This window comes from Arachis hypogaea, chromosome 13 (assembly GCF_003086295.3).
Source record: "Arachis hypogaea cultivar Tifrunner chromosome 13, arahy.Tifrunner.gnm2.J5K5, whole genome shotgun sequence".
Classification (NCBI taxonomy): domain Eukaryota; kingdom Viridiplantae; phylum Streptophyta; class Magnoliopsida; order Fabales; family Fabaceae; genus Arachis; species Arachis hypogaea.
In genome coordinates this window covers 41,009,029-41,025,552 of record NC_092048.1, presented here as the reverse complement: position 1 = coordinate 41,025,552, position 16,524 = coordinate 41,009,029, and the positions used below count along the sequence as shown (strand labels likewise).

The window sequence follows — 16,524 nt, the reverse complement described above, 5'->3', positions numbered from 1 at the left end:
TTGTAATTTATATCAGAAAAAATTTTTGGTGAGTTACATCATTTTAAAGAATTTTTTTTATTATACATATTATTAAAAATTTTATTATTATAGAAGTTACTTCATATTTTTAATATCTTTTTATGTTCTCTTTAATCAGTCAATACCATATACAGGAGTGGATCTAGAAAGTTTAATATGTAGGGGCCAAAATTTAGATAAATTTTTTCATTCCATAAAAATTGTTAACATATAGTTATTAGAGTTGGTTTTTGAAAAGGTTTAGGATTTAGGGTTTAAAAATAAAATTGTGAAAAAAATTATATATAATTTTTTCACAATTTTATTTTTAATATGATAATTACATAAAAGAAATATAACAATATCAAGAGTACATTATAAAATTATAAAAAACTAATAATTTATAGCGGGTTTATTTTAAAAATTATCACATATCTTATTATTCAAAAATTAATTCTTTCAAAAATTTAAAAATAAATTATAAATTAATAATTATTTGAAAGACACAGTACTCTTATAGATACAAGATATAAGATATCTTTATATTATTTTTTCTTTTAAAAACGTAAATTTAGAAGAAAAATGAGTATTTTTTATAAGAAACATAATATCTAAAGTACATAATGTGATTACCAAAATATAATTACGTAAGTCATTTTGAATATAATAATATAAAAATTAAATATAGTATTATAAAAAAATAAATGATGTTTTTAAAAATAAATACAGATTATTTTATAAAGACTAATTTGAAAGGTACAAAGACTTGAGGGTATGATATTAAATTATTTAAGTAAAAAATATTAGTGAATTAAACTATTAAGGTAGTAAAATTACATATAAAACTATTAAATTATGTAATATTTTTTTATTCTTAAAATATATATCTCATGTATAAGTATAGTTTCTTAAAATTCGAGGGGGTCGAGGCCACTACTCGCCCCCTCTAAGAAAGCTAGAAAAAAATAGCTCTAGAAAATACAAAAAAATTAAAACTAATGCTAAAATTTTTTATTAATATACCTAAAATAAAACATAAAAATAAACCTTGAATACAAATAAGAGTATAAAAATTTTGAATTCCCTCCTATAAAAAGGTTTATAGGAGGAGTGTTTTACGTACAAAAAATTTTCGTACGGTACTCTATGAATGAACTTATATGAATGACTATTATATATAAAAATGAATCTTGTTATTTTTCGCAAAAAAGTAATTGGCGTAACTTTTATCGTCGTATTATAACTGTAATTATGAGGCGTATTTTTTGTTCTATATTAGTTTTATATTCTACCTTTACTGCACATTTTAGTATAAATTTTAATGTTCGTAGTTGCACACGTATTTTACCATACATGTTATGTTTTTAGAACGGTATTTCTTATATCATGTGGAATGAATACAGTAAGATACTTAACATTATTTTAGTGATGAAAAAGTTGTACCACATTAATTATTAAACCATATATTTGGTGTATAATAGATATGGACAAAACCTGGATTCTTAAGCCACGAGATAGCATAAAATATAGACGAGGACTTAATAAGTTCCTAGACTTTGCATTTGCGAATGCATCGTCGGATAACATGATAAAGTGTCCATGCCCTCAATGTGGGTTTCAATTTATGCAAACAAGAGAGGATGCGTACGACCACCTGTTGATAAAGCCCTTTCCCGCTGGCTATACTTTGTGGTTGCGTCATAGTGTGAAACCAGCTGAGGAGAGCTTTACTTGCACACCGATAGTTGAGAAACCTACACCTGAGGTGAATCCATATCTTCAAATGGTGCACGAGGCGTTTAACTTCACAATGCCTCCTGGAAGTGAGGAGACCACAACAGCGGATCTTGTAGAAGACGATGATATAGAGTTGTTGTACTTGTACGATGGTCCAAGTCGCGAGGCACAGGATTTTGCCGATCTTCTTGCAGATGGAGCGGAGGAATTATATCCTGGCTGCTCGAAATACTCAAAATTGTCTTTCCTAGTGAAGCTTTATCACATTAAGTGTATGTGTGGTGTGAGTGACAAGGCTATGTCGATGATTTTGGACTTATTGCGGGTTGCATTTGAGCAAGCCAAATTCCCGTCCACTTTGCATGAAGCCAAGAAAACTATTCGAAAGTTGGGGATTGAGTACAAAAAGGTAGATGCATGCCCGAATGATTGCATGTTGTATCGGGGTAAGGATGAGGACGCGACCAAATGCAAGCAGTGTGGAACTTCACGATGGAAGCAGAAGACGCGAAAGGGTTCTGTTACGAAACTCAAAATACCTGTCAGGAAAAACGGAAAGCCTCTCCCAGCGAAGACTCTCCGTTACTTTCCTCTTATACCACGACTGCAACGGTTATTCATGTGTAGCAAAACTCCATCTGACATGTTATGGCATAAGGAGCAGATAATAACGATGGGTACTTGAGGCATCCAAGGGACGCTGAAGCATGGAAAGACTTTGATGCAAAGTATCCTTTTTTTTCTAACGATGCTCGCAGTGTTTGCTTAGCTTTAGCAAGTGACGGTTTTAATCCTTTCAGAAATATGAGTACCACATATTCCATTTGGCCTGTGATTCTTATTCCGCACAATCTTCCTCCCTGGCTATGCATGAAACAAGAATCTTTTATACTATCTATGATTATTCCCGGTCCTAAAATGCCGGATAACGATATCGATGTTTATTTGGAGCCCCTGGTGGATGAGTTGAAGCAACTCTGGGATGGCGTTGAAACTTATAATGCTAATAAGGGGACCACTTTCAAGATGCATGCGGCGCTAATGTGGACTATTAGTGATTTTCCAGGGTTGGGAAATTTTTCTGGGTGGAACACGTATAGTGGGTTAGCTTGTCCCACATGTAATGTGGACACTAAGGCTCAGCGACTAACATTCAGTCGAAAATGGTGTTACACGGGCCATCGTCGCTTCTTGAATCAGGGCCATAAATATAGAGTAGACCGGATTAGATTTGACGGACAAGTTGAAAGCAGAGATCCACCGAAGAAGTATTCTGGAGCAGATGTCTTAAGGCAGCAGTGTAATATGCAAGTGTTGTTTAGGAAGAACTCAACTCTGACAGCCAAAAGAAGACGCATTGGTGAAGATGCAGATCAAGATGACTCGTATTGGAAAAAGAGGAGTGTGTTCTTTGAACTCCCGTACTGGAAGGATCACATGTTGCGTCATAACCTTGACGTGATGCATATAGAGAAGAACATTTGTGACAATGTGGTCTTCACTATCTTAAACGATAGCGTCAAATCAAAAGATAATCTTAAGGCTCGCAAAGATTTACAAAGCATGGGCATAAGGTCTGAATTGTGGCCGGAGAAAGGTGGTAAATATCCTTCAGCAATCTTCACAATGTCGAATCCACAGAAGGATGTATTCCTGAAGACTCTACAGAATGTGGTCTTTTTAGATGGTTACTCGAGCAATATTGCTCGTTGTGTTGACATTCGGCAGCGCAAGTTGTATGGGTTGAAGAGTCACGACTGCCACATTCTTATGGAACAATTACTTCCAATTTTGGTGAAGAATACATTGTCAAGTCCGGTATCAAATGTGATTGCGAATCTGTCCTCATTTTTCCGAGAACTCTGTGGAAAAGCTTTAAATCCTATGCAGCTTGGTGCCCTTCGGAATCATGTTGTGAAAATTCTGTGTCAGATGGAAATGATTTTTCCTCCATCCTTCTTCACTGTCATGGTTCACCTTACGGTGCACCTCGTTGATGAAATAAAACTTGGTGGCCCGGTACATTATCGGTGGATGTATCCAATAGAAAGGTTAGCTTGCTACTAAATGCATTCAAGACATTTTTTTCAAATTCGTTACGTATATACTAAGCGTTATGTCGTATTTATGTAAAAGGTACTTAGGACAATTGAAGTAATACGTGCGTAACAGGGCACAAGCAGAAGGCTCAATTGCGGAGGGCTATTTATCCGAGGAGATTTTGACATTCTACTCCATATATTTGGATAATATTGAGACTAGAATTAACCGACCAGCGCGAGTTGATGATCGACCTGTTGATGTTACAAACAATACAGGATGTAATATGTTCCCAGAAATTGGAAAAGCTTCAGGGGCTATATCACATTTTGTACTGACCCCAATGGAAAGAGATCAGGCACATCGTCATGTGCTAGTCAATTGCGAGGCCGTCGCTCCATTTATTGAGTAAGTATGCACATGTAATCATTAAGCACGATTATAACCAATTTCAAACACTCAGTCGTTGGACTAATTTCTTGTTATGTTGTAAAGTACATTTAGGGCAGAAACTAAGCGTAAATTACAGGATCAAACAAGGTCGCAATCTAAGATAGACCGTGTTGTGCATGCAGAATTTCCTCGCCGGTTCAAGCGTGAGGTTCGTAGAAATTTAACCTGACCAACTTATTTGTGTCCTAGAATTATAAATTATAAATTCCAATTTTTTATACGAACAAACTCTAATTTATGGTGCTAGGTTCCAATGGACAGTACTGTACATTCGAAAGAAATGAAGTTGTTGGCATGTGGTCCCATGCTTCAGGCAAGACGTTTTGGGACATACAACGTCAATGGGTACAAGTTTAAAACTATCACAAAGGAAGACGGGATGAAAATACAAAATAGTAGAGTTTATGTCTCATCTAATACAAGAAGTTATGCCAACATGCGTGACAACAGAGTGGCTATTGGTAGTGTTCCATATTATGGAAAAATTGTGGACATAATCGAATTGATGAACTATAGCTGCCATTTCACAGTGGTTTTGTTCAAATGTATTTGGGCTGATACAACTACGAGCAGAGGAATTAAACAAGACCATCTGGGCCTTACCAGCGTTAATTTCGCTCGTCCAATTCACACCGGTGATCGAGAAGAGGATGAACCGTACATATTGGTATCAGAAGCTCATCTCGTGTACTATGTACGTGATGAAGTAGATCCAGAATGGAGTGTAGTAGTTCATGTAAAATCGCGAGACTTGTATGACATGGGAGGAGAGAATGAAGATGTTAAAGCTGCTTTTTCTCCTCAGCCCGGGTTGAACATGTCAGCAGGTGACATCAGTGATTTACAGTTGACAAGGGATGATGATATAGAAGACCAAGTAGCAGATGTTTCTGATAACATCGATTATGTGGCATAGTGAAAATATGGCAAAACATGTACATCATTTTTAGAGTATCTGTGTGTGTTTGATAAGTTTAACAGTGTTCATGATGTACGCAGTTTGCTGGTTACATTACTATCTGTGTTTTCGTATTTGAATTAAGTTTTCATTTTAAGTTGATTTTCATGAATACCACCAGTTCCTCATTTTTTTAACGGTTTTTGCTTTTAAAAGTTAGTTTTCAAGGCTTTGTTGTTCTCATCATCATTGTTATTGTTCTTAACCTCCAATAAAGAATATTATGATATCGAGTAAATTATCTTGAATTATGATATTGTTATCATTGACAAATATATTTAATATAAAATGGTGTTGTAACAGGAGTAATGAAAACGAAAGATTTCTCATCATGCTGTGCAGGCACAACATTCGCTAACGAAATGCCTATGGCATCTCTATTCTCTTCATTGGAACATGCAATTACGGTTGCCAGAGACATATGGTACCGTAAGTTGAATGTTAGGTCTTGGTTGGAGGCTATATCAGGACGATCTTGTTCTAATGAATACTTGGAAACGACGAACGAAGCTACTGTGCAGGTCTGTTCATTAGTCGTTCTCTTAAACACCTGAGTTAAACATTATTTGATTAATAAGTATTTTACTTTGATATATGCGTACAACATTTGTCCAATGATAGTTGTTACGTTCATGCTAAAATTTGTAGGAACTTCATGAATGGAGATTAAGGTACGAGGAGAAATTTGGCTATGTTTTTGTGACATTTGTAGCTGGTAGGACATCTGAAGACATACTTGTTGAATTAAAGGTTAGAAATAAATTTCTAACATAGAAAGTGAATTACAGAGACACAATATGCTTTACAAAAAAGACCATCAACTATACATTTTATTATGGTTCAGATGCGCTTTAATAACTCGCATGGTGTTGAGTTGGAGATTGCTTCAACAGAGGAATTGAAGTATACAGAACGTGCTATTAGAGAGCTTCTTTCCAAGAAATCTGTCCAAACTACTGATGAAGGAGATGGTAATAGTTAATTTTGTATTTGTTAATTTTGAAAGTCCTCTTTCCATAATTCTGCAAATTTTTTTCCTTAATAACTAGGTAATGACCTGGAAGTTATCAGTATCTTTTAAGTAGATTTATATGTTGTTGGTTGCATGTTCATATATTCAGTGTCAGCTGAATATTCAGGCGAAATAGTTGCTGACACTCTAGATGGAGCAGACACTGATTCAGAAGACAATTTAGATGCTATCTCCTCCGGTGGATATGACATCTCCAGGGATGTTGAGCTCAATAAGGTTCCAAAAGACAATGAAACTTTAAACACCCAACATAGAGAAGATGCCGTACGTGCTGCAAAAAGGGAGTTTCGATCTGAACAAGTTGCCATGGTTTAGAGATGACTTATCAGATCTGTTATCACGTCACTGCAGCGGATTTCTGATAGAGTATTTCTGGCCAGTCAGTACGATGTTAATGAGAAATTTTGACTCAAAACTTGTTTGTCTACTTTAGTAATTCTATTTTTTATGCTCCATTAAACTTTGTTTTGAGTTTATGAATTCGGACGTTCACTTGATTTTTATGTTACCATTTATGGTTGAATACAAACTCAAAATGGCTGATAGTAGAAGAGAAAACCTGATTCGTAAATTTATTTTTAGTTATTCATTTATAAATATTTTTTTAATTAATGAATTATTTTTTATGTAACACAAAAAAGAAAATTTATTTAATGCATTAAGTTGCAGTATTTGAAACATGTTTTTTCAGTAAAAAAAAAGCGAGGACTAGAATAGTTTTAAGACGGCAATAATGTTTATACAAAAAAAAAATTCAAGTTAAAAATAATATTGCAACGGTTAGAAAAAAACCGCTGCAAAACGAGTATCAATGTATTCAACAACTATATATTTTGCGGCGATTACATAAAAACCGCTGCAAAATGAGATTATTTGGTAACGTCCCCTAAAACCGACACAAAAACCGCTGCAAAACGGGTATATTTCACTGCGATTACCGAAAAATCGCTGTAAAATAAGATCATTTGGTAGCGTTCTCTAAAACCGTCACAATAACCGCTGACAGATTCTATTTAGCAGCGGTTGAAAAAATCCGCTGCAAAATATCCGTCGCTATCTCTCGATTTTCTTATAGTGATAAGATAATCTACTTTTCTAATGCGGTGTGCTTTAGTAAGAGTGATATATATTCATGATGTAAGTGCTTCCGCAGTATGATGAAAAATTACCAATAATATTTGGAAATAATAAAAAATTAATTCAAATAGTTTATAATATCACAAAATAATTCTGTAATTTTAGATATAATAAATATGTAATTATAAATATTATACGTATAAAATTATAAATATTATATATATATATATATATATTATATAAAGTAACTTAGATATTCTCTTCCTAATATTACCAAAAATTAATACGTTTCTCTAAATCTTTTAAGTAATAAATAATAAAACAAGCTAGGTATGGTAACAAATTTAGATTATCTATATTAAATCTAATTTACTAATTTAAGCATGGTAATTCTATTATACTTATGGAGTTGTTACGAAATGTCTCTATATATTAAGTGAATACAGACTCATATAAGAAAATAGAATATCTCATTCATGAACATCAATATCTCTCAAAATTTAGGAACAAAAAATGAAATCTTTGTGTATTATGAATCATATCACAATAATCTTTAACAAAGGAAATAAAATCTATATTTAAATGTGTGCCCAATTAAATATCTGATCTCACTATAAATATAGTTCTAAACCTACGAAAAATATGAATCCAAATATTTTTACATGCTACATTGATCCAAAAATCGATCTTCTTTCGGTGCGTGCGGCTTTACTGTTACTCTTGAAACCATAATAGATCATTATATTATTCTTATTCATATTCCGGAAGCCTTGTGCAGAATATTTATCCCGGTAAATTGATCTAATTTTACGACTTGCATTAAAAGTCATTATCTTATATATTAATTTGTATATGCCTCTCTATCATTTATTAGTTATTAAGTTTAGGTAAATAATCTTTTTATTTATCCTTTCGTGTAGATGGGATTCGCACCCTTTTTTTTAATAACCCTGTCATAATTTTTTTTAATTTAAATTCATTAAAAATAAATAAACAATCATTTTTTTAATATATTTTTTATATAAAAATTTCTTTTAGATTTGCGTAAATTTTTTGCATAAATTTTTTTAATTTATTTTATACTTTTTTTTTTGAAAAAATAAAGATCAAATTTTAAATTTTTCGATCATAAAAATTTTGATACTATATTATAAAATTATTTTTTTAATTTAAATTAATAAAAAGAGACATATAAATAATTATATCTTTAACGTATTTTATTCTTTTTCAATAAAAAAATAAAAAATATTTGGCATTAATCTTTAGAAATTATAATAATTTGCTGTTTAGATTTCTTCACTGTTATTTTAAGGTGAACATGAGTTCTTTTAGATAATTTGACACCTGATTTTTGACTAAATTCAACTCTGGAAGTATACAGTCAAATCGGTTGATTTCAAACAACCTCGCAATTTAGAAGCAATACAGATGGATCAGCAAGTGTTGCTAAGTGCTAAATATTAATGAACTAATGCTGAAAACACTTCGCCGCTAATGAAGTTCAACAATATAATACCTTGTGTAACAAACTATCACACCTTACAATTAAGTAACTTTGTTCCTTCCTATCAGTAGTGGGTCAGGTTACTCGACGAGGACTCGTAACTCGACTTAATTCGATTTGGTTCGTTTTATTAAATAGGTTTAGAATTTTTGCAAAACATATTAGTTAAAAATATCAAATTATAGGTTATAAAAAAAAAAAGTCTACAAAACTTTTTGAGCTGATTTATTAAAATATATTTTTTAAAAAATATTTTTAGTTTATACTTTTAACTATTCATTTATATTAAACACAAAATAAAAGTAAAAAATATCAATAATCGATACTCTTAGTTTTTTTTTCAAAAAAAATTTATAAATTATAAGTATGATTATGATATGTAATTAAGGATTAATATAAAAATGAATGTTCTTTTTACAAATTTAAAGATTTTAAGTTTATTATTTTTTAAGTTCTAATTTACAACACAGGTTATTTAAATAAGCTTGCGGGCTTATTGGACTTTAAATATACTGCTTGAGTTGAAAAAAAGCTTAGAAGAAGTATGATTTAGACTTAAATCATCTATTTACAACATAAATCAGATTCGTTAAAGCTAAAGTTCACTTCGACTCTGCTTATTTTCATCTATATATATATATATATATATATATATATATATATATATATATATATATAAAGCAAATTGCTTAATTACGAATATATATAAAGAAAATTGCTTATTTACTTTAAAAATAAATAAATAGAAATTTTTATTATGTTTTATTTATGTCATGATATATTGGGTCACTTTTTATTATTTAAAATTAAATTTTAAAGCTTTAAAAATAATTTTGATGCGTGTAAAATAAATTTATACATGCATCTAACTGCATAATACTATAACAATAAAAATAATTATTTTTATATTAATTACTTAAATAATTATTAAAAAAAATATTTAATTAAATAATTATATAAAATATTTTACACAATTATTTTATACTAATATATCAAAATTAAACTCAACTTAAAATTTCAAGTTCTTTGAAGTAATCTCTCTTCTCAACCTTGCTGATGTGTCACAACATTAATGAATTAGAATAAAAATTTTCATTTGTTTTAGAACACCTAAAAACTTCTCTAGCTATATACGTGCTGATCAACAACTGTCGCATTGTAACTATTGTAACATATATAGTTATGCACTTTATATTAATCAATTCATGCATATAAACACGCTTATGCTCACTTGTTTATACTCATATACATATATAGAGAGAGATCGATCATGGAAAATCCATTCCTTCAAGAGAGACACGCTTATTCAGTTATTTTTCTTATTTATCTGAGAGAATGGCATCGCTGTACATGAGTAAATATGTATATATTATTAGGTGACATAGTAAAGCAATATATGGTTACAATTTTTCAATGTAACATATAGTCGGCACCTTTCTAATTCATCTCTAATTTCATCAAATTTCAGGTCGTTGCCCTAAGTCGTTATGATCAAGGGGAAGGACATATACAATGTTATTGCAGGCATTGTGCCCTTGTACGTGGCCATGTTCTTAGGTTATGGCTCAGTTCGGTGGTGGAAGATCTTAACGCCGGAGCAATGCTCCGGTGTCAACCGTTTCGTGTCGATGTTCGCGGCCCCTTTCCTGGCATTTAAGTTCATATCGGCCAACAACCCTTACAAGATGAACTTCAAGTTCTTGGCGGGAGACTCGTTACAAAAGGTTTTCGTTATGGTTGTGCTTTATATATGGAATCTAACGAGATTCGGGAATATGGACACAAGCATAATTATCTATGCCCTTTTTGCTTTGCCTAATACCCTAGTCATGGGGATTCCCTTAATGGAAGCAATGTACGGAAAATTCTCTACACCTCTCATGACTCAAATTGTTGTCTTGCAAAGCGTCATATGGAACACCGTCTTGTTGATTCTGTTCGAGTATAGGGCGGCTAAAATCCTCATCCAAGAGCAATTCCCCGACAACACGGCCGCCATTGCCACAGTGACGATAGATCCGGACGTAGAGTCCCTAGGCGGGGAGTCTCTGCAAGCTGACACGGACGTAGGACACGATGGAAAGCTTCATGTGGTGGTGAGAAGATCAGCATCCGTATCATCTAATAATACATCTTACAAGTCTTTTGAATTGCCTTCCTCAGCCTTATCTAGGGCTTCTTCAAGTGTTAGTGAAATCCATTCTATTTACTCGGCTAGAGAAACCCCGTTAAGATATCCAAGCTTTGAGAGTCCTCATATTATTAATTTGCCAAAAAGCATGTCCGTTGGTACTGTTTTAGAAGAGGATTTCAAGAGGCCAAAGAAATTCTGGGGTGGAAATCGCAAAAATAATAGTAGAGTTTCCTCTATTTGTACCAATGACGACAGTGTTGGATCTTCTAACGTTGTTGTTGCTGTTCCACACCACAGTGCTGCCTCCAGAGGTAAATAATTAATCACAAACTATGTATTTTACTTGGTGAAGATTCGCTTGTAGTTATTTTTATATGAAGAGAATAGTTATAAATTATTAGATAATTTAATATGTTTGATTAAATTGAAATAATCTTTAACTGTTAACTTTATATGAAAATAATTACTCCTAAATTTTCATTCTTTTTACTTCTGTTTTGGAAAACTTTAAGTAAAAACCATATATTCCATTAAACTTTGATTCAACTTGTTAGATATAAATTCTTTAAACTGTATCTCTATTTTGTTTTTCATCAGATGAGCCTGATGAATTGACTGAAACTAAAGAAAATTCGAGAAGTTCTTTAAGTGGGAGCTGGAAGAAGATGGAGAATATTGAAGAAAATGTTGAAAACAAAAAGAAACAAATGCCATCTGCGAGGGTCATGACGAAGCTCATTACAGTAATGGCTTATAGGAAGCTCTCATGGAACCCTAATACATGGGCAAGTGTTGTTGGCATCACGTGGTCCCTTATAGCATACAGGTATTTGCATAACTAACTACTAATTAAATCTATTATTGTTGGGCTTTTATTTGAATTTTATTTTATTTTTTAGAAACGTGTTTCTTAAATTTAAATATTAAGTGTCAAACAGTTTATGCTAATTTAATAATATTTTTTTTATAAAATTAGAATTCCCAGATAGTGAAAAAGAAAAAGAAAAAACCATTTTCAATATGAAAAAAGTATAGGAAAACAATAAAAATACTAAAACATGTAAATAATAGATATATCAAATGTTCAATTTAATAGGTATCTAGATGATTATGTTGATTCTTAGTTGGATGGTGGTTATTCTTTTTAATTCGGTTTACTCGTGAATAATTAATAATGATTGGATGTTCAATTCATTAGGTAATGTGCAGATAGTTATTTTAATGTTAAAATTTAAGAGATAATTTGAGAGTCAAATAATTTTTTACTTTATTAGATTCATTAAAAAACCTATTGTTTATATTATTTATAAAATTCATTATCTACCTAATAAAATCATTTGAATTAAAACCATTAATTACATTTTTAAAAGCAAACAAAGATGTCTTTTTATTTACTGCTTGGTTGCATAGTGAGTAGTGACTTTCTAATTGTTTAAAACAAAAAAAAAAGGTAAATCAAATATCATTTAAATAATTTATAATTTTAACCTTCTTAATTCTTTTATACAATACACTAATTTTATATTATCTGAAAGTGATTTTTATTTTTTATTTTTAAAATATATGTATGTATGTATATATAAAATTGAAAAAAAAATACTATTCAAGTCTTTAACTAACAATTAAAAAGTGCATATATTTTATATTGATAAATTGAAGTTCTAGCTAGTGATATTCAAGATTTACTAATAATATAATATATTTTTTTCCTTCATAAAAATATTGCTTATGCGCTTGTAGGTGTCACATCAAAATGCCGTCCATAATTGAAGGTTCCATTACAATAGTGTCAAATACCGGTTTGGGTATGGCTATGTTTAGTCTAGGTACTAATTATCTTACACCTTTAATTTCTTTACTTTCCTTTCTGCCATTATAAATGTGATTCAATTAAAATATTTAATTTTCTATATAAATAGGTCTATTCATGGCATTACAACCAAAGTTCATTGCTTGTGGAAAAAAGTGGGCAGCAATTTCTATGGGTGTTAGGTTCTTGGCTGGTCCGGCACTGATTGCTGCAACCTCAGCACCAATTGGTATCCGTGGAGATCTTTTACGAGTTGAAATTATTCAGGTAACATGAAAATTCATCACTTTTAAGAGAAAATGACTTTGTTATTTGATCTTTTTAAGAAAATTGAAAATTGATTTTTCATATGAAACTATATTTGTTTAATGTTCTTTTTTAAAAAAAAAACTTTGAAAATATTTCTTTTGGGTTTTTATGTTGATTAAAAATTATTTCCATTTTAATTATTTTGTAAAATTTATATAATATTCTAAAAATATTTTACTCAAAATAGTAGTGTTTTTAATTATGTTACATAAACAAAAATATCAATTACTAATTAGTTATTGTATCATAAAAAAAAATTCAATTATACTTTTTAAATAAGTTTGTCTATTTTTTAAAAAATATTTTAATTGTAGTTGGATTATATATATAGGGACGATTATGATAGCGTGTATGATTTTGCAGGCTGCTCTACCCCAAGGTATCATTCCCTTTATATTTGCTAAAGAATACAATCTTTATCCAGATATCTTCAGTACTGCGTAAGTTTTGTTTTGTTTTGTTTTCCACCTTTACCTTTACTTATTAGCGTTAGATTAATAAAATTGAAACATCAGAATATTGATGTATTCAACATAATTAATGTATAAATACGTTATCTTTTAGATATACCAATACATCAAATACTTATTAATGAATCAAAGTATTAATATTTTGCATCTGTTTTAAAAAAAGAAAATCTAAGTAACCAATGGTTTTTTAATTAGCCAATATTTAATCATCTCATTTATAAAAAAAAAAGTGATCAACGTCAACAACGATTCTAATTATACGATTCACCAATTTTGCAGGGTTATCTTCGGAATGGTGGTTGCATTGCCCGTAACAATAATATACTACGTGCTTCTTGGGCTTTAATTAATATTTGGGAAGTTCGAATTTATCAATCTATTAGTCAAGAATAGATTTTTAATGGAACTTAGATTTACGGACGAATTAATGGGACTAAAAAATACCGTCGGGAACCAATATTTATATTCAATCCAGATTGTTCATGAGTTCGTTGCTAACGCTAAAATGGCTAGAATCGATGCAACGAAACATGCATGGGATTGTTTTTTACATGTCTGGTGGATTTAATTTATTGTATTAATTCATTCTAATGCAATTATTTTTGTTTTTTTATGTGGGTAAACTATTAATATAATACCTGAAAATTTACAATTTTATAAAAATAATTTTTAAAGATGTGAACGAAAAATAAATTCTTAAATATTTAAAAATATAATAAAAATAATTAATAAATATTATATTTTTTATAAGTGATAAAAAAATCATCCATATTTAACAAATGATTTTATTTATTTTATCTGAATTTTTATAATAATATTTAAATAAATTTAAAAAATACAAAAATAATAAAATTAATACTAACAAAGTTAGTACTAACAATAATATTATACTATAGGTGTATATATACTTGTATATCTTAATTTTTATTATTAACAAGACACATTTTGATGCACAAGATCCTCAACATGAAGTAAGTGCATACTTTTTATATAACACTAACAACTTATTAATAATAATAATAATAATAATAATAATAATAATAATAATAATTATTATTATTATTATTATTATTATTATTATTATTATTATTATTATTATTATTCATCTATTAAAATTAAGACTGTTATTGTAAAGGAAAAACCAACTTTACTAAGACATAGGTGCACAACTGCCAACACTTGATTCCGCACGATGAGGACATCTATTTCGACTGTGACCCTCGCTTCTATAAAGTATGCAATGTTTACGCATATCACGCATATCCATTTCATTTAAGAAGTGGGTTATTTTGGGACGTCTTTTGGAGACTCACTTTAAGTGCGGATTAGGTATATGTCTTGATCCTTGATACACTGGCCATGTTGCTGGATTTTCTAAAAGCTTAAACCGTATTCTATACACCTTTTTTATCTCATCTATCCTATATACCTCATGAACGTATTGTTGCCAATCAAGTTGTTGGTTTGCACAACACGCAAAGACATGACAACAAGGGATTCGATCTGTCTGAAACTCACCACAATTACAACACCGTTAACGGAGATTCACCGCATACTCTATACCATTGAGCATTTCACGTATTTCAAAGACCTCATTCTACCTATCAAATAGGTTAACTTGGATGTTTCCCGCTGCTTGCTGATTTGATTGAAGTTTGTTGCTAGCATATTTAGAAAATACATGTCCTGCATTCCTTCGAACCTCAGCCTCAACCCTCTTCCTAGTGAACTCATTTAGTCCGTAAAAAGTTACATTCACAAGTGACGTGATAGGAAGATTTCGCGCTCCCTTCAAAACTCCATTGATGCACTCTACTAAGTTTGTGGTCATATGACTCCAACGATATCCATTATCAAATGCCAAAGCAAATTGCTATCATGGGATTCGATCAAGCCATCGCGTGTAAGCCTCACCACCCTCACGCAATCTTGCATACTGCACATTAAATTCACACACAGTCCTACAATAGCCTGTAAAAAACCAAGAAAACAAAATCAATAAGATGGGTGCTATGTGCCTTGTAAAAACAAAGACGCCGTTATTTCACAATAATTTACGTACCCATGTTGACTATCAGTTTCTATAAATACGGTGCCTTGAAATTCCTAAAGAAGTTGGATGCTATGTGCCTAATACTAAACATTCGGATAGCTCTTAGAGGTTCCCATGATCCATTACTATGATCTATTGCTGAGGTAACAGAGTCGTGTCAATCAGAGATAAACCCAACACCATCTCGAGTCACCACGTGTGCACAAATGAGTAAGAAAGAAGTGCGATGCATCAGAAGTCTCGCCCTTAACAACGGCAAATGCAAAAGGCACAATATTGCCATTGCCATCCTGAGAAATTGTAACTAATAGAGCTCTTTTATATTTTCCGTACAGATGTGTGCCATCTACCTGTATGATTGGTTTACAGCTCCTAAATGCTCTGATGCAAGGGTAAAAGCTCCAAAATATCTGCGTCAGTATTCTAACATCCTAGACTACCTTATCCCCTTGGTATGCTGGTGCAGTTTCGATCTTGACTGCTGCAGATGAATCTTTTTATACCATTGCTTCAAACCACGACGGTAAAGCTCCATAAGAAGCTTCCCAACCACCATAAAGGTTTGCAATTGCCTTTTGCTTGGCGAGCCATATTTTGCAGTAATTTGTCGTATAATTGAATTTTGACCGCACTTTAGCAATCACAGATTTCACTTTCAAAGATGGATCAGTTTCAATCAATGGCTTTATCACCTCTGCAATCATGTCTGAATTTATCTTGGCATGATCTTGAGAAATTCTAGTTCTGGTGCATGTGTGACTACCATTGTATCGCCTTATAACTCAACAAAACTTTCTCTTAATAAGACTAGCCCTAATAAGACAATCGCAACTTATTCCGTATTGTACACACTTAGCATAAAAAGTGGTTGGCTCAGATTCACACACCTGGTAATCCACTCCCCTGCGAATGGTATAATCTTTAATTGCCGCACTAACAGTCTCTC

At 31.3% G+C, this 16,524-nt stretch overlaps 4 protein-coding genes across 4 annotated transcripts; 3 read left to right on the top strand and 1 right to left on the bottom strand.

Annotated features, from left to right (window-relative positions):
• The first annotated feature begins 1,483 nt into the window (after positions 1-1,483).
• Positions 1,484-2,422, top strand: LOC112733785 (uncharacterized). The gene has a single exon (XM_025782872.1). It carries the CDS (start codon positions 1,484-1,486, stop codon positions 2,420-2,422), a length of 939 nt encoding a protein of 312 aa, XP_025638657.1.
• Positions 2,423-2,655: 233 nt separating this feature from the next.
• Positions 2,656-5,146, top strand: LOC112733784 (uncharacterized). Its single transcript, XM_025782871.1, has 4 exons — positions 2,656-3,788; positions 3,910-4,185; positions 4,273-4,378; positions 4,478-5,146. The coding sequence occupies exons 1-4, from the start codon at positions 2,656-2,658 to the stop codon at positions 5,144-5,146; spliced, it is 2,184 nt and encodes a 727-aa protein (XP_025638656.1).
• Positions 5,147-10,289: 5,143 nt separating this feature from the next.
• Positions 10,290-14,137, top strand: LOC112733782 (auxin efflux carrier component 2-like). Its single transcript, XM_025782869.2, has 6 exons — positions 10,290-11,247; positions 11,534-11,762; positions 12,677-12,762; positions 12,856-13,013; positions 13,419-13,495; positions 13,805-14,137. The coding sequence occupies exons 1-6, from the start codon at positions 10,290-10,292 to the stop codon at positions 13,869-13,871; spliced, it is 1,575 nt and encodes a 524-aa protein (XP_025638654.1). The 3' UTR covers positions 13,872-14,137.
• A 1,602-nt stretch (positions 14,138-15,739) lies between these two features.
• LOC112733781 (uncharacterized) lies at positions 15,740-16,282 on the bottom strand. Its single transcript, XM_025782868.1, has 2 exons — positions 16,082-16,282; positions 15,740-15,928 (listed from the first exon to the last, which is right to left on the bottom strand). Exons 1-2 carry the CDS (start codon positions 16,280-16,282, stop codon positions 15,740-15,742), a joined length of 390 nt encoding a protein of 129 aa, XP_025638653.1.
• Positions 16,283-16,524: the final 242 nt, after the last annotated feature.